The sequence below is a fragment of the Hyperoodon ampullatus genome (assembly GCF_949752795.1).
Source record: "Hyperoodon ampullatus genome assembly, chromosome: 7".
NCBI lineage: Eukaryota > Metazoa > Chordata > Mammalia > Artiodactyla > Ziphiidae > Hyperoodon > Hyperoodon ampullatus.
In genome coordinates this window covers 26,321,075-26,339,795 of record NC_136920.1, presented here as the reverse complement: position 1 = coordinate 26,339,795, position 18,721 = coordinate 26,321,075, and the positions used below count along the sequence as shown (strand labels likewise).

Here is an 18,721-nt window from a genome sequence, read left to right as displayed (position 1 = left end):
CACCCACCGTCGGAAACGGAGAAGGCAAAGGGACCTGCCCCAATCCACCCCGGGCGGCGCCGGGAGCGTGCTGGGGGTTAGTCTGAACTTTGCTGGAGGCCAGGAGCCGCCCAGGCAAAGGGACTCCACGACCACTCCAACCCCCGCGAGAGCGAGCGGCGCGTCTCACCCACCCAGCGCGACTCCAGCTCTGTGCCGCCCGCTCCGACGCCCCCGCGCGGGCGCCGCCTGCCTGGCTTCCTGCCCCCGGCCCCTAAGCCCCCGACTGAGTGTGGGACCGCTTCTCCCGCTTGGAAGGAGCCATCGCCGCTTTAAAGGGAAGAGGAGGGGAAGGGGGCGGGGAGCGGCGGCGGAGGAGGGGGAGGGGGAATCCTCCATCTCTCCCACGTGGTCCGGGCGCCTGTGAATTGCGCCCGCCGGAGGGTCTCACAGCGAAATACAAAAGCAGCTGGGAAGCGGCAGCTAGGCGAGTTCTCAGTGCCGGGCAGAGCCCCGCAGCGCCCCGCGGCAGCGATGGAGCTGAGGCGCCCGGAACCCCGGAGCCAACGAGCTGCCGAGCCCGCGTCGCCGCCGGGACCCGGGCTCCTGGGCTCGGCTTGAAGCGGCGGCGGCACCGGCGCGGCCGGGGGAGCATGGGCAGAAGGATGCGGGGCGCCTCCGCCACCGCGGGGCTCTGGCTGCTGGCGCTGGGCTCGCTGCTGGCGCTGTGGGGCGGGCTCCTGCCGCCGCGGACCGAGCTGCCCGCCTCCCGGCCGCCGGAAGACCGACTCCCGCGGCGCCCGGCCCGGAGCGGCGGCCGGGAGCCCGCGCCTCGCGTCCCTCTGCCCCCGCCCCTGGCGCGGGACGCCCGCGGCGGCTCCCTGAAAACTTTCCGAGCGCTGCTCACCTTGGCGGCGGGCGCAGATGGCCCGCCTGGGCAGCCCCCGGGTGAGCGCAGGCGACACGTGCCAACCGGACGGCCCTGGCCTGAGGAACGCGCCGCGGTGCACGGGGGCGTCTTCTGGAGCCGCGGCCTGGAGGAGCAGGTGCCCCGGGGCTTCTCGGAGGCCCAGGCGGCGTCTTGGCTGGAGGCGGCGCGCGGCGCCCGGGTGGTGGCCCTGGAGCGCGGGGGCTGCGGGCGCAGCTCCAACCGGCTGGCCCGCTTCGCCGACGGCACCCGCGCCTGCGTGCGCTATGGCATCAACCCCGAGCAGATACAGGGCGAGGCCCTATCCTACTACCTGGCGCGCTTGCTGGGCCTCCAGCACCACGTGCCGCCGCTGGCACTGGCCCGGGTGGAGGCTCGGGGCGCTCAGTGGGCTCAGGTGCAGGAGGAGCTTCGTGCCGCTCACTGGACCGAGGGCAGCGTGGTGAGCCTGACTCGCTGGCTGCCCAACCTCACGGACGTGGTGGTGCCCGCGCCCTGGCGCTCTGAGGACGGCCATCTGCGGCCCCTGCGCGCCACGGGGGGCGAGCTGGCCAACCGCAGCCGGGCGGAGCTGGTAGACCTGGTACAATGGACCGACTTGATCCTCTTCGACTACCTGACGGCCAACTTTGACCGGCTTGTCAGCAACCTCTTCAGCCTGCAGTGGGACCCGCGGGTCATGCAGCGCGCCACGAGCAACCTGCACCGCGGCCCGGGCGGGGCGCTGGTCTTTCTGGACAACGAGGCGGGCTTGGTGCACGGCTACCGGGTGGCGGGCATGTGGGACAAGTATAACGAGCCGCTGCTGCAGTCAGTGTGCGTGTTCCGCGAGCGGACTGCGCGGCGCGTCCTGGAGCTGCACCGCGGCCAGGATGCGGCCGCCCGGCTGCTGCGCCTCTACCAGCACCACGAGCCTCGCTTCCCGGAGCTGGCCGCCCTCGCCGACCCCCACGCTCAGCTGCTGCAGCGCCGCCTCGACTTCCTCGCCAAGCACATTTTGCACTGTAAGGCTAAGTACGGCCGCCGACCGGGGACTTAGCATCCCCCGGAGGAAGAGGAGAGAGAGAGACCCCTGGCTGGGGAATGGATGATGGGGGAAGGGCCGTCGCCTCAGCCACCGCCTGGGACCAGCCGGCCAACGCCCAGCCGGAGACCCGAGCGCGAAGACGGCTAAAAACTTCAGCTTTACCCACCTGCCCCTTTCTCTCAGTCCCAAGCTGTGTCCTTTCAAAGTTCTGGGAGGACGAACTCACCGAGGCGAGAAGTGTAACATTTCCTCCACCCAGCCTATAAAAGGATTCTTCCCTGTGCCAGCACGGAGTTTGCATCCAAAGAAACTGGCTGCTGCCGGAGTTTGGCCCCCGGGTGGCCGTCTCTGTGGGAGATACATCCTATTTCTTGGCCCCCTCATTCCCCTTCCGAAAAAGGAAAACTTCTATTTGAGCCATTGAGCTAATTCTGCAGTTTCCTACCAAACGCAGCGCTGGTGGCCCCGGAGCAGGGCTATGACATTGGCTGGTGGAGCCCCCTTCCTGTGTTCTCCCTTTGTTCCGGCTCGGTGATGGTGAGATCACTGTTAAGAGCTGGGGAACCGCTCCCAATAGGACAAAGGGAGCAGGACCTGCAGAATGGAGGGAGTCCTGCAGACGCCGGCAATTTGTCTGACTTGTTCCTTACAGCTTGTCATTTCAGCCTGAAGGCTACAAATGCAGGACGGGCTGTATGCATTGATTCAAATAATGAATTTCTTCTTCCTCCCCCTTCCCAACCGTTCATAATTTTGTCAATGATGATGTTCACCAGAAGGGAAAAAAAAAAGTTTCATGCACTTTACTTTGTTTTTATTTTAATTTTTTATTAAGAAAAACTTTTTTTATTTGACAAAATTTGCCTTCTATGTGTATATATGTGCATAAAGTGTGGTGTAAATATACTAAACAAACTTATATTTCAATAAAAGGGAGTTTAAAATTTAGAATTTAATTCCTGTGGTTTTAACTGTTTGAGGTATCTGATGCCCTGTCTGGTTTTAGAATAAGCTCTAAGGTTTCTCCCTTGTGGATGTGCTTTTAACACAAAGGACGCATGTATATCCCAGCTGTGACCATGGAACTTATAGAATTGAACAAAGACAAGAGCAGATTCCCTGTCCTGCTCACTCAAATGAACCCTAGTGCTGGAAATTTCAGAGTTCAGCATAGAACGTGCGGGATGGTGGAGAGAGACATGGACGGAAAGTATTCTATTTCCTAGCAAATAAAACTGTGATATAAAAGGATTTCACTGTAGTTTAGTCCTATATTAATCATTTGGCAAATATGATAGAACCAGACGTATAGACTAAAATATGACAAATGCCCCCCCCCTTAAACTTAACTGCTGTGGTCACGTGTTGCACCTGATTTTCAGCATTGTAAGTACCATGCATCACGATGTGTACAGATAATAAGCTGAGCACATACTGCATACAGGTAGAGAAAGTCATGAATTAATTCTTCTCTTTAATCTCCCAGCATAAATTCCATTGTATCCAGGAGATCATAATCTCCAACATCTGGACTCATCCAGCTCTCTTAAGAGATTGTACTGTTCCCCACTCCCCCAAGTACTAATTGCATGGTCCCCTCAGAGCAGCCATTGTGAAACCAGGAATGTGTGTAGTACTTTGTATATGGCATTTGGACCCTTACTTCTTGGTGACTTCAAACAGGAAATGTCTTTGTATTTTCTTAAGCTTCTTTTTGACTCATAGGGGAGAGGAGAGGCAGTCAGTTTGTGTCTTTTTTTTTTTTTATGACCCATTGGTGTTTTATCTTGGCATTTTATTTTGATACGTGGGTCCAGATGATCTTGCCTGTTATCTTCTTTTTATTTAACGACCTTTAACTCAAAGCAACTTTTGGCTACTTTAATAGATTTTTATTTGACTTGCATTTGTAAACCTAGGGTTTTATAGACTCGTGATGGTATTAAATCTCTGTGGGTTTCCCTTCTCACTGTGCATTACAACACAGCGTGTAATTTAACGATTTAATGCCATCCTTATGTTTCAGTGCCTCTGCTAAGCCAGCTCAAAAGAGTCCATAAAGTTTGTAGTGTAAGCCAAATATTTTTGTGATACAGGGTAGTGATAATGGCAAATACATCTTTTTCAAGACATTGTTAATGTGAAACCTCTGATAGTTACCTCTTTCAAAAAGAAACATTTTCCATTTCTGATGATTGATAACTATATGAGATTTCCTGCCCAAATCAGCAGAGGCTGCTCCAAGAAAAGGATAAATATTCAGCAATGTGCATGCTTACCCGACATGTTCATGGAGGAAAACCATGGGCAGAGCTAAGTTAGAAGTTTCACAGATGCACAGGAAATATACCCTGACTCCCATATAACTTCTGCACTGGTAAATTCTGGGCCAGCTGCATTCTCCACATTCCTCCTAAACTTCAGTTTCAAGCCCAGACTTGACCATGGTTAACCCAGAGCAAGAAACGAAGCATCATTTAAATGGCTCTTCTCAGATTCTTTAGTGAACTATATCTGCCTGTTCGAGAAATAAGTTTAATTACATGGTGGAGTTGTTTAGGGAACCAAGACTTAATTATAGAGAAGAGGTTTTACCTGTTGCTATTCCTTCTGGATAATCGGTAGTCTGTGACATGGAAAGATCAATTAATGTTTTGCCATGGTCAGTGAATGCTGCTAGGAACAAATCATTTTTCAGATGAAGAAAAAGAAAAAGAACTTTCAGGCTGCAGCATGATGTAAAAGAGTAAGAGGTTCTGCAGGCAGACTATATTCTGAATTCTGTCCCTCACCTATTTACTTTCAGCAAGTCATTTAACTTAGTTCCCTCATTTATGAAATGGAGATTCATTCAGAGTATTGTGGGATTTAAATGTTAACATATAAAACATAAGGACACACATAGGTACTTTAAAAAAACTCACTTCCTATTGCTCTTAAAAAAAACAAAACAGGGCTTCCCTGGTGGCGCAGTGGTTGAGAGTCCGCCTGCCGATGCAGGGGACACGGGTTCGTGCCCCAGTCCAGGAAGATCCCACATGCCGCGGAGCGGCTGGGCGCGTGGGCCATGGCCGCTGAGCCTGCGCGTCCGGAGCCTGTGCTCCGCAGCGGGAGAGGCCACAACAGTGAGAGGCCCGCGTACCGCAAAAAAAAAAAAAAAAAAAAAAAAAATTCCTGCCTTTCTTACACTTCAGTAAATTTCTAATAATTTTCATTAGTAGAATGAAAAAAATCTAAAAATGTCCAAGTTGAGGTCCACTTTTTGAAATTAGTAATAAACTAATTTTTAAGTGCTTGAGAACCCTATTCTAGCATATGATCCTATGCAAAGCACTGGATCATATGGCCAGGGGCAGAGGCTTGATCTCTATGTGGGCTCGAGTGGGTGGTTTCAGGACCCAAGCAGACCCCCTGTACCACAGGCAGCTATACTACAAATATACGAGGGTGATTTTTTTTTGAGTAGATAGATCATTGCAAACCCATCATCACTTCTGGAAAGCATCAAAAAGTGATGCATCTTTGCAAGAAGAACAATCCTCCTCCAATTTCCTTCTGCCAAGAGAAAGTGGGCAGTTGACCTTTATTCCCTGGATTTGACTGTTGATTAATTCACTTTGTCAATGACATAGTTCTAAACTCTATTAAGAGTACTTGCCCTCCTGTCTTCAAATCAGGGAGAAAAACAAATTATTTTAACACCTCTCAACACTTCACCTTCCGCCTACCACTGCAGCTAGGAGCTCTTAAGGCCTAGAGGTTGGTTACATGGATTAAATGAGTAACTATTTGTAACATTCTCAGAACAGTGCCTGGCACAGGGTAAATGCAATATGGAGTGTTTGTTTATTCGTGGGATAGACCATTTTCTTAAGTCAAAACCGGAGGCATTTTGGGTCCCAGGCAGGCTCCTCTTTCATAATCCTGCTGTATCTCTGCAATCATAGAACACCTTCTACATGCTTCTATTTTGGCTCAGGAAAACCAGCCAGAGTGCATGAGTCTGGCAGGAATTACCTAAAGCCCACAGTTGTCAGCTGGTTGTCTCCTTTCTGAGATTGCCCTCTGTGTGAGTTGTCACATGCAGCCCCCTCTTTTTCACAGGGAGGCTGTGATTCTCTTTCTCATATGGCTCATCAGCTCCAGGAAGCAGTAAGCTGTGGAATTGTGCACCTTCTGAGCTACCCAGCTGCCATGGATCATCCAAGCCTGGGCACTGATTATTTGTCCCTCCACACATCTGCCCCCTCCCACAGAGCCACTGATCCCTGTGGTGTAAGGTTGGCAGGAGTATTAAAGAAAGAGTGGGGACTCCGGTTGACCCAAAAGCACAGGAATTGCTCCAGAAAGAAATAGAATGTCAGCTGCCGAGGTGGATGGAAATCACAGGGCAAGAGCTGACACCCACCTCCAAGCATACTTTGATCATTAGAGTCAAGTGGAAAGGATATTGCGAGTCAAGAGATTCAGGCTACTTCTGAGTCATGTGACTTGGGAAATTCATTTCCCTCTCTGGCTCCAGGTGTCTTACCTGGAACAGGGGGTGTTTGATTAGACTGGTAAGTTTACTATTTTTGTCACCAGAACTCACAGTAAGACACACACTTTACATTGTGACCCAGTATGTGTGCACGCGTGCCCATGCACGCACGGGAGCACACACACACACACACACACACACACTCTACTCAACTGAAACAAGTTCTACAAAAGAGTCTGTACAACACACTTCTTTTTTTTTTTTTTTTTTTTTGCAGTACGCAGGCCTCTCACTGTTGTGGCCTCTCCCGTTGCGGAGCACAGGCTCCGGACGCGCAGGCTCAGCAGCCATGGCTCACGGGCCCAGCCGCTCCGCGGGATGTGGGATCTTCCCGGACCAGGGCACGAACCCGTGTCCCCTGCATCGGCAGGCGGACTCTCAACCACTGCGCCACCAGGGAAGCCCACACGCTTTCATATTCAATTCAACTTTATTCTATTCCTCCTCTTCCTCTACTTCCCAATGCTAGTCGTGACCCTCTAAACTGATTTAATAACTCATCAGTGCGGCATAGTCTACACTATGCAAAATACTGGATTAGGTGATTGGTAAGCTCCTTTCCAGCTCTAAGATTCTAGGGAAATTCCATTTATAACCAGTTCACCACCTACTATAATTTTTTCCCCAGAGGGAATACAAGCAGATTTCAATTTTCTACACTCTTTAAAAACAAAAGACTGATGTATATTTCAAATCGTAATTGGAAGAACTGCTCAAAATCTCACCTAGGGTCTTTTTATAAACACCTTCGAGATCCCCTAAATGTGGGTGGGACATAACTTTCAGTCTGTTCCTGCCATCTGGGAGCAGATAGTGTTGTTGCGTGGCTTTGGAAGGAAAAAAATGTATTCTTTGCATCTCTGCCTCAACATGGCCCAAGGACGACTCAAGGGGACAGTTTCTTTTCTGTGTATTCATAAAGATCAGATGTAGGAGTCATAATTTTTTAATGTGACTGTTTTACCAATTTCTCTTTCTGTGTCCTGCTGTGGGAGAAACTGCATTAATAAACTATGTCTCAATGCTGCCTAGCTGGAATTTTTTTCTCTGCAGGACTCCATCAAATATAGCTAAAGGAATCCTCATTTTATTTATCTATTCAACTTTCTTTCCATTCTGGGTATGTCTTCTTGACACTTCTGAATTTTTTCCCTTAATGGTACCTTAATTTTTCTTAGGAGAATAGAGAACTGATTGTTCATTGAATAACAACAACAAAAAAAGAGCTCTTTTTTTCCCTTTCTTTGATGCCATATGGTATCTTTTATGGCTTTAACAGTTATATTACACCCTATCCAGAAAAAATTAAATAGCTTATGGAACTGGCCTTTTTCCAGTATCAGCCCACAGATATTACTTTGCTGAGAAATTGTGGGTTAATTATAGAGAAGTGTCACTTTTAATTTGATGGTCCTACATCATGCATTTGTCTCTGCCTGTTTACACCTTCCCCTTAGGAATTTTTTAAATGCTTGTTAAAGTCTTTGTTCCCATCTTACAAATGGACTGAAGAAGCAAGGAGAGTAGGGAATGACCATAGCCATGATCTTTTTTTTTTCTTTTTAGTTTTGATAAAATATACACATCACAAAATGTGCCATTTTAACCATTGTTAAGAATACAGTTCAGTGATATGAATGTGATGCGACCATACCACTATCTATTTCCAAAATCTTTTCATCAGTCCAAACAAGCTCTGTCATCATTAAGCCATATATCCCCATTCCTCCCTTGCCCCAGCCTCTGGTAACTTCTAATCTACTTTCTATCTCTATGAACTTGCCTAGTCTCAATATTTCATATAAATGGAATCATACAATATTTGTCCTTTTTTGTCTGTCTTCTTTCACTTACACAACCGTGATCCTCGCCCTGGAGGCAACATGATAGAATGTAAGCAGTATCATTTGGGAACTGGTAAAACTGGGTTTGGGTCTGATTTCCACCATTTAATAGCCCTGGATTTTCATACCAAATGATGAACTCCTCATTTTCCTCATCTGGAAAAACAATGTGAAGACTAGATGTTCTCTAGAATCCCTTTCAACTCTAGAAAAATGCCATGTTTCTATGTACAGCAACCCTGCAAATGAATTTCATCCCTAACTTCCAGTCTCTTTTCTCTACCTGAAGACTCAGTAACTTTTTCGGTGCCTCCTTAAAAAGTTTCAGGTCATGTGGAGTCAAAGGCGAGCAAGATAGGTAAGGTACCTGCCTTCAAGGAGCTTAGAGTTTAGTGGGGAAGATGGAAAATAATCTAGCAGATACAAAATGTGATCAATGGTATAAAAGAGGACAGTGCTATGGTGCCACACAGCAGACTTTGTAAACTGGTCTGAAGGTGGGGAAGTCAAAGAAGTCTTACAAATTGCCCTTGTGTTTATCTTTGAATTTTAGGGAAGTCTCGAAGAAAAGGAAACTACAAAAAGAGGGATTCTCATAGTATTTCTGAAGATGTCCTGCTGACAAGACTGCAGGGAGGCTTGATCTCTACGGTTTGTCTTGGAAGGTTGAGGGAGTCCCATGATGGTTGTTTAAGCTTTTTTGCAACAGGGATGCCATCTTCTTTCTGCAATATGACATGCATTTAAATATTAGTCATCCTGAGCTTATGTTCATGGGAAGGTAGAAATTCATATCATATGCTATAGAAATTCATGTCATGGGGAAATTACTTCTTTTTTTCTTTAATTTAATTTTATTTTTTTATACAGCAGGTTCTTATTAGTTGTCAATTTTATACACATCAGTGTATACATGTCAATCCAAATCGCTCAGTTCATCACACCACCACCCTACCGCTTTCCCTGCTTGGTGTCCATACATTTGTTCTCTACAACTGTGCCTCAATTTCTGCCCTGCAAATGAGTTCATCTGTACCACTTTTCTAGGTTCCACATATATACATTAATATATGATATTTGTTTTTCTCTTTCTGACTTATTTCACTCTGTATGACAGTCTCTAGATCCATCCACGTCTCAACAAATGACCCAATTTTGTTCCTTTTTATGGCTGAGTAATATTCCATTGTATATATGTACTATATCTTCTTTATCTGTTCATCTGTCGATGGGCATTTAGGTTGCTTCCATGACCTGGCTATTGTAAATAGTGCTGCAATGAACATTGGGGTGCATGTGTCTTTTTCAATTATGGTTTTCTCTGGGTATATGCCCAGTAGTGGGATTGCTGGATCATATGGTAATTCTATTTTTAGTTTCTTAGGGAACTGCCATACTGTTCTCCATAGTGGCTCTATCAATTTACATTCCCACCAACAGTGCAAGAGGGTTCCCTTTACTCTACACTCTCTCCAGCATTTGTTGTTTGTAGATTTTCTGATGATGCCCATTCTAACTGGTGTGAGGTGATACCTCATTGTACTTTTGATTTGCATTTCTCTAATAATTAGTGATGTTGAGCAGCTTTTCATGTGCTTCTTGGCCATCTGTATGTCTTCTTTGGAGAAATGTCTATTTAGGTCTTCTGCCCATTTTTGGATTGGGTTGTTTCTTTTTTTGATATTGAGCTGCATGAGCTGTTTATATATTTTGGAGATTAATCCTTCGTCCATTGATTCGTTTGCAAATATTTTCTCCCATTCTAAGGGGTGTCTTTTTGTCTTGTTTATTGCTTTGCTGTGCAAAAGCTTTGAAGTTCCATTAGGTCCCATTTGTTTCTTTTTGTTTTTATTTCCATTACTCTAGGAGGTGGATCAAAAAAGATCTTGCTGTGATTTATGTCAAAGAGTGTTCTTCCTATGTTTTCCTCAAAGAGTTTTATAGTGTCCCGTCTTACATTTAGGTCTGTAATCCATTTTGAGTTTATTTTTGTGTATGGTGTTAGGGAGTGTTCTAATTTCATTCTTTTACATCCAGTTTTCCCAGCACCACTTAATGAAGAGACTGTCTTTTCTCCATTGTATATCCTTGCCTCCTTTGTCATAGATTAGTTGACCATAGGTGCGTGGGTTTATCTCTGGGCTTTCTATCTTGTTCCATTGATCTATGTTTCTGTTTTTGTGCCAGTACCATATTGTCTTGATTACTGTAGCTTTATAGTATAGTCTGAAGTCAGGGAGTCTGATTCCTCCAGCTCCGTTGTTTTGCCCTCAAGACTGCTTTTGCTATTCAGGGTCATTGGGTCTCCATACAAATTTTAATATTTTTTGTTCTAGTTCCATAAAAACTGCCATTGGTAATTTGATAGGGATTGCATTGAATCTGTAGATTTCTTTGGGTATATAGTCATTTTCACAATATTGATTCTTTCAATCCAAGAACATGGTATATCTCCCCACCTGTTGGTATCATCTTTGATTTCTTTCATCATTGTCTTATGGTTTTCTGCATACAGGTCTTTTGTCTCCCTACATAGGTATATTCCTAGGTATTTTATTCTTTTTTTTTATTTTTTTTTGGTACACGGGCCTCTCACTGTTGTGGCCTCTCCCATTGCAGAGCACAGGCTCCAGACGCGCAGGCTCAGTGGTCAATGGCTCACGGGCCCAGCCGCTCCGTGGCATGTGGGATCTTCATGGACCAGGGCACGAACCCATGTCCCCTGCATCGGCAGGTGGAGTCTCAATGACTGCGCCACCAGGGAAGCCCCTTAGGTATTTTATTCTTTTTGTTACAATGGTAAATGGAAGTGTTTCCTTAATTTCTCTTTCAGATGTTTCATCATTCGTGTATAGGAATGCAAGAGATTTCTGTGCATTAATTTTGTAATCTGCAACTTTACCAAATTCAATGATTAGCTCTAGTAGTTTTCTGGTGGCATCTTTAGGATTCTCTATGTATAGTATCATGTCATCTGCAAACAGTGACAGTTTTACTTCTTCTTTTCCAATTTATATTCCTTTTATTTCTTTTTCTTCTCTGATTGCCATGGCTAGCACTTCCAAAACTATGTTGAATAATAGTGGTGACAGTGGACATCCTTGTCTTGTTCCTGATCTTAGAGGAAATGCTTTCAGTTTTTCACCATTGAGAATGATGTTTGCTGTGGGTTTGTCGTATATGGTCTTTATTATGTTGAGGTAGGTTCCCTCTATTCCCACTTTCTGGAGAGTTCTTATCATAAATGGGTGTTGAATTTTGTCAAAAGCTTTTTCTTCATCTATTGAGATGATCATATGGTTTTTCTTCTTCAATTTGTTAATATGGTATATCACATTGATTGATTTGTGTATATTGAAGAATCCTTGCATCCCTGGGATAAATCCCACTTGATCATGGTGTATGACCCTTTTAATATTTTGTTGGATTCTGTTTGCTAGTATTTTATTGTGGATTTTTGCATCTATATTCATCAGTGATATTGGTCTGTAATTTTCTTTTTTTGTAGTATCTTTGTCTGGTTTTCATATCAGGGTGATGCTGGCCTCATAGAATGAGCTTGGGGGTGTTCCTTCCTCTGCAATTTTTTGGAAGAGTTTGAGAAGGATGGCTTTTAGCTCTTCTCTAATTATTTGATAGAATTCACTTGTGAAGCTATCTGGTCCTGGACTTTTGTTTGTTGGAAGATTTTTAATCACAGTTTCAATTTCATTACTTGTGATTGGTCTGTTCATATTTTCTATTTCTTCCTGGTTCAGTCTTGGAAGGTTATACCTTTCAAAGAATTTGTCCGTTTCTTCCAGGTTGTCCATTTTATTGGCATAGTGTTGCTTGCAGTACTCTATTAGGATGCTTTGTATTTCTGCAGTGTCTGCTGTAACTTCTCCTTTTTCATTTCTAATTTTATTGATTTGAGTCCTCTTCCTCTTTTTCTTGATAGTCTGGCTAATGGTTTATCAACTTTGTTTATCTTCTCAAAGAACCAGCTTTTAGTTTTATTGATCTTTGCTACTGTTTTCTTTGTTTCTATTTCATTTATTTCTGCTCTGATCTTTATGATTTCTTTTCTTCTGCTAACTTTGGGTTTTGTTTGTTCTTCTTTCTCTAGTTCCTTAGGTGTAAGGTTAGATCGTTTATTTGAGATTTTTCTTGTTTCTTGAGGTAGGCTTGTATAGCTATAAACTTCCCTCTTAGAACTGCTTTTGCTGCATCCCATAGGTTTTGGACTGTCGTGTTTTCATTGTCATTTGTCTCTAGGTGTTTTTTGATTTCCTCTTTGATTTCTTCAGTGATCTTCTGGTTATTTAGTAATGTATTGTTTAGCCTCCATGTGTTTGTGTTTTTTACGTTTTTTTCCCTGTAATTCATTTCTAATCTCATAGCGTTGTGGTCAGAACAGATGCTTGACATGATTTCAATTTTCTCAAATTTACTGAGGCTTGATTTGTGATCCAAGATATGATCTATCCTGGAGAATGTTCCATGCACAGTTGAGAAGAAAGTGTAATCTGCTGTTTTTGGATGGAGTGTCCTATAAATATCAATTAAATCTATCCGGTCTATTGTTTCATTTAAAGCTTCTGTTTCCTTATTTATTTTCATTTTGGATGATCTGTCCATTGGTGTAAGTGAGGTGTTAAAGTCTCCCACTATTATTGTGTTACTGTTGATTTCCTCTTTTATAGCTGTTAGCAGTTGCCTTGTGTATTGAGGTGCTCCTGTATTAGGTACATATATATTTATAATTGTTATGTCTTCTTCTTGGATTGATCCCTTGATCATTATGTAGTGTCCTTCCTTGTCTCTTGTAACATTCTTTATTTTAAAGTCTATTTTATCTGATATGAGTATTGCTACTCCAGCTTTCTTTTGATTTCCATTTGCATGGAATATCTTTTCCATCCCCTCACTTTCAGTCTGAATGTGTCCGTAGGTCTGAAGTGGGTCTCTCACAGACAGCATATATATGGGTCTTGTTTTTGTATCCATTCAGCAAGCCTGTGTCTTTTGGCTGGAGCATTTAATCCATTCACATTTAAGGTAATTATCGATATGTATGTTCCCATTACCATTCTCTTAATTGTTTTGGGTTTGTTTTTGTAGGTCCTTTTGTTCTCTTGTGTTTCCCACTTAGAGAAGTTTCTTTACCATTTGTTGTAGAGTTGGTTTGGTGGTGCTGAAGTCTGTTAGCTTTTTTTTTTTTTTCTTTTGCGGTACGCGGACCTCTCACCGCTGTGGCCTCTCCCGTTGCAGAGCACAGGCTCCGGACGCGCAGGCCCAGTGGCCATGGCCCTCGGGCCCAGCCGCTCCGTGGCATGCGGGATCCTCCCGGACCGGGGCACGAACCCGTGTCCCCTGCATTGGCAGGCGGACTCTCAAGCACTGCGCCACCAGGGAAGCCCTCTCTTAGCTTTTGCTTGTCTGTAAAGCTTTTGATTTCTCTGTTGAATCTGAATGAGATCCTTGCCGGGTAGAGTAATCTTGATTGTTGTTTCTTCCTTTTCGTCACTTTAAGTATATCATGCCACTCCCTTCTGGCTTGTAGAATTTCTGCTGAGAAATCAGCTGTTAACCTTATGGGAGTTCCCTTGTATGTTATTTGTCATTTTTCCCTTGTTGCTTTCAATAATTTTTCTTTGTCTTTAATATTTGCCAATTTGATTACTATTTGTCTTGGTGTGTTTCTCCTTGGGTTTATCCTGCCTGGGACTCTCTGTGCTTCCTGGACTTGGGTGGCTATTTCCTTTCCCATGTTAGGGAAGTTTTCGACTATAATCTCTTCAAATATCTTCTCAGGTCCTTTCTCTCTCTCTTCTCCTTCTGGGACCCCTATAATGTGAATGTTGTTGCATTTAATGTTGTCCCAGAGGTCTCTTAGGCTGCCTTCATTTCTTTTCATTCTTTTTTCTTTATTCTGTTCCGCAGCAGTGAATTCCACCATTCTGTCTTCCAGGTCACTTATCCGTTCTTCTGCCTCAGTTATTCTGCTATTGATTCCTTCTAGTGTAGTTTTCATTTCAGTTATTGTATTGTTCATCTCTGTTTGTTTGTTCTTTATTTCTTCTAGGTCTTTGCTAAACATTTCTTGCATCTTCTAGATCTTTGCCTACATCCTTTTTCTGAGGTCCTGGATCATCTTCACTATCATTACTCTGAATTCTTTTTCTGGAAGGTTGCCTATCTCCACTTTGTTTAGTTGTTTTTCTGGGGTTTTATCTTGTTCCTTCATCTGGAACATAGCCCTCTGCCTTTTCATCTTGTCTATCTTTCTGTGAATGTGGTTTTTGTTCCACAGGCTGCAGGATTGTAGTGCTTCTTGCTTCTGCTGTCTGCCCTCTAGGAAATTACTTCTGTCAATAATATTAATAACTCCTTTTTGCTAAACAAGTATTAACAAACAAGACTTTGTGTTAGGCATTTTGCAAGGTTGCTATGGAATTAACAATGATAACCCTGGATTAAATGTTTTCTTTACAGGTGTGGATATTAAGGCTCAAAAAGTAAACTTCCTGCACGGCTTGAAGAGGTGGGGCAGTGGCTTGAAGGGAAATCTGTGTATTTCCAAAGAATAGGTTATACTTTTTCCTTTTGTCTTTCTTTTTTTATTCCTTTTTTAAAAATATTAGTCTTTTCTAATTGGTTCCTTTTAAGATCTTCTCTTTGTCTTTGATGTCCTGTAATTTCATTATGATGTATTTGGATGTGGATTTACTTTTGTTCTTTTCTGATAAGAACATGGTGTGTTTCTTACATGTAATGAGTTCTTTATTTTCAGTCTAGAAAAATTCTCAGTCATTATCTCTCAATATTTATCTCTTACATATTTTATCTCTCTTAGTTTTTTTCTGTTCTCTCCTTCTAGAAATATTATTGAGCGTGTGTTAGACCATCTTCCATGCCCAAGTTCTTTTACATATGCTCGATCTCTGTTATTTTTTTATAAGTTTATTTATTTGTGGCTGTGTTGGGTCTTCTTTGCTGTGTGCAGGCTTTCTCTAGTTGCGGCGAGTGGGGGCTACTCTTCATTGCAGTGCATGGGCTTCTCATTGTGGTGGCTTCTCTTGTTGTGGAGCTCGGGCTCTAGGCATGTGGGCTTCAGTAGTTGCAGCACGTGGGCTCAGTAGTTGTGGCGCACGGGCTTAGTTGCTCTGCGGCATGTGGGATCTTCCTGGCCCAGGGCTCGAACCCGTGTCCCGTGCATTGGCAGGCAGATTCTTAACCACTGCGCCACCAGGGAAACCCCTACATATGCTCCATCTCTTAATCTTTCTATGCTGCTCTCTGGGTAATTCCCTCAGATCTATCTTCTAGTTCATGAATTTTCTCTCCAGCAGTGTCCAGGCTACTATTTTATTCATCTCTGAAGTTGTTGGGGTTTTTTTTTTTTTTGTCTTTTTAAATTCAATGACTTTATTTTTATTTCCAAAAATCCTATTTGGTTCTTTTTTTTTTTTTAACTTTCCTTCTTAGAGCAATTTTAGGTTCACAGTAAAATTGAGCAGATGGTACAGAGATTCCCGTATACCCCCTGCCCCACATATGCATAGCCTCCCCATCATCAACATTTCCAAATCAGAGTTTCCAACTAGAGTGGTTCATTTGTTACAGTTGATGAACCTACATTAACACATCAGCATCACCCACAGTCCATGTTTACATTAAGGTTCATTGTACATTCTATGGATTTGGACAAATATATAATGAAATGTATCTACCATTATGGTATCATACAGAGTAGTATCTGTATCATTCATCAGTACCATTTAAGACAGTATCCTAAAAATCCTCTGTATTCCACCTACTCATTCCTCCTTCCCCCTAACCCCTGGCATCCACTGATCATTTTAATGTCTCCATAATTTTGCCTATTCCAGAATGTCATATAGTTGGAATCTTATAGTATGTAGCCTCTTCAGATTGACTTCTTTCCCTTAGTAACATGCATTTAAGTTTCGTCCATGTATTTTCATGGCTTGATAGCTCATTTCTTTTTAGTGCTGAATGATATTCCATTGCCTGAATATACAACAGTTTATTTATCCATTCACCCACTGAGGAATACCTTGGTTACTTCCATGTTTTGGCAATTACAAATAAAGCTGTGGTGTGCATCCATGTGCAGGATTTTTTGTGGACATAAGTTTTCAGCTCCTTTGGGTAAATACCAAGAAGTGTAATTGCTGGGCCTTATGGTAAGAGTATGTTTAATTTTGTAAGAAACTGCCAATCTCTCTTCCAAAGTAATACTTGGTTCTTTTTCAAAACTTCCAAGTCATTTTTAAAATATTTTCTTTTCTCACATTTTCAAGATGTATTCAGTCATTTAATATATTCAACCATTTAAAAGTATACATCTGATTACTCTAGTATTTGGAATTCTGGGATAGTTTAATCCTACCATTTGTTTGTCTCCTGACTTTTACACATATAGGGTTGCAAAGTAAAATACAGAACATCCAGTTAACTTTAAATTTTAGGTAAACAATGAATAAGTTTTTAGTATTAGTATACTTTAGTTATAGTATAAGTTTTTAGTATGTTGCAAGCAATGTTTGGAATATGCTTATATTAAAAATTATTTGTTGTTTATCTGAAATTCAAAGTTACTTAGATTTCTTGTTTTGTTTTATTTCCCTAAACCTGGGATTCTGACTCACAGAAGCTTTGTATTTTGTAATTCTGGATTGTAAACTCATGTTCATCTAGGCTTTTATCTGCAACACTCACATTTTGTTTGGGTTGAAGATGTGTCCTCCCGAAGAAGTTTTTATTTCCTTGTGTCAGGCACCCCAGGGTTAGAGGCAAAACTAGCTCACTTTTATATTAATTATTTTGCCTGGGAGTCGAGGTCCTAAAAGGTAGTTTAAATTTAAGTACTAAATGTGTATGATGACAGGAGGAGTCTTCCCAGGCTGGTTATTTTCCCCAATCAGAGTTCAGGCTAAAATCCCCACTCACATCTCCCTTTGCTGGAAGGATAGAGTCTTCCTTTGAGGGTCTTAGCTTTGTGAAGGTCTTGGAAAGATCCAAATACACCACCACCGTCCCCAAGCTGGGGCACATTAAACCCAAATTGTTTGATTACAAAGATCAGACACACACACACACACACACACACACACACACACACACACCATCAGAGCAGCCTGAATTTCAGTTCACACCTATCACTCTGATTTTGATTCTCTCTTTGTTTTGGACCCCCGGGAATTTTCTGTACATTTTTATGAGCTCAGATATGCATTTAAGAAGATGTTTGTTATATTTTGTAAAACATTTATAGGTGCCTTATCAAGGGAAGCTTTTTAGGTCATGTAGTTTGCCTTATTGCTGGAAACAAAGTCCACCTGAGCTCTTTCTAAACCCTGCTATCAAATCCTGCTTGCAATAAGCTGGCCCTTACTTAAGGATTAGATGCCCTATTTGGTTATTCAGAGAGATTTCCCCACAGTGGAGACATTTACTTTAATAGGATTTGACCTGAAATAATCCATGAAACAAGTGGCCCAGGAGTCGATAACAAATTCTATTCTGTTTGCCACAGCAAGTTTGAGATATAGGCCAGGAAAATGATTAAAAGCGAAGAAGAAAGGAAAAGATTGGGAACAAGAGGAAAAGCGAGTGAGGAGGGATTGTTAAAAAAGAATAACATGTGGTAGAGTGTCAAAGGGCAGCCCTTGCCTCTGGAACATCTATCCCTCAGATTGACCTTCAATCAACATCAGAGCCAGCAAAAGTGATGTCACATTGCAGGCAAAAGAGCTAGTGCCTCAGCACATTACATTTAGGGTTAAAGAAAGGTCAAGTATCTTCAGGGAAAATTACTTTCCATCTACAGTCAGCTTCCTGCCACCACCACAGCTCCCAAATATGCAAAATCCAGCCATCACCAGTGAAGACCAGAATCTACCAACCTTGTGAAGAAAACAAAGCCTTTGCCAACACACATGAATCTAAACCTTGCATTTCCAGGGACTGTGCATTTGGCTTCACCGTTTAGTGAGCCCATCTCTAATGAGCTATTAGCAACATCCAACATGCTAATGAATGAAGAGGTTAAGCATCTTTGACTTCTCAAGGCATCAAGCTAATAAAAAAGATGTCCAAAAAAGTTGCTGTGTGGCTCCCTTCTCCTCCACCTCTTTGCAGCTGAGACCATCCAAACTCCCCCTATAATATAACAGTCATGACTCAACTCCACATTAAATGTGTGTCTCTTCCAATGCTGTGATCCTGGGTGCATGACTCATACATATGAATTATTGTCATGCCTCTAGATTTAGCAACTCAGAAGTTGGTGCTTCATGTGAAATCCCTGTTGGGTTATTTTCAAGTGATTACTCATGGCCCAGATATGTGCAGTATATATCAGTACAGTTATGTTGGTTATTAGACTATTGAAA

At 43.1% G+C, this 18,721-nt stretch overlaps 1 protein-coding gene across 1 annotated transcript; it reads left to right on the top strand.

Moving 5' to 3' along the window:
• Nucleotides 1-632: 632 nt before the first annotated feature.
• FJX1 (four-jointed box kinase 1) lies at nucleotides 633-1,946 on the top strand (the record flags this gene model as incomplete). The annotated part of the gene is made up of 1 exon (XM_079708682.1): nucleotides 633-1,946. The coding sequence occupies one exon, from the start codon at nucleotides 633-635 to the stop codon at nucleotides 1,944-1,946; it is 1,314 nt and encodes a 437-aa protein (XP_079564808.1).
• Nucleotides 1,947-18,721: the final 16,775 nt, after the last annotated feature.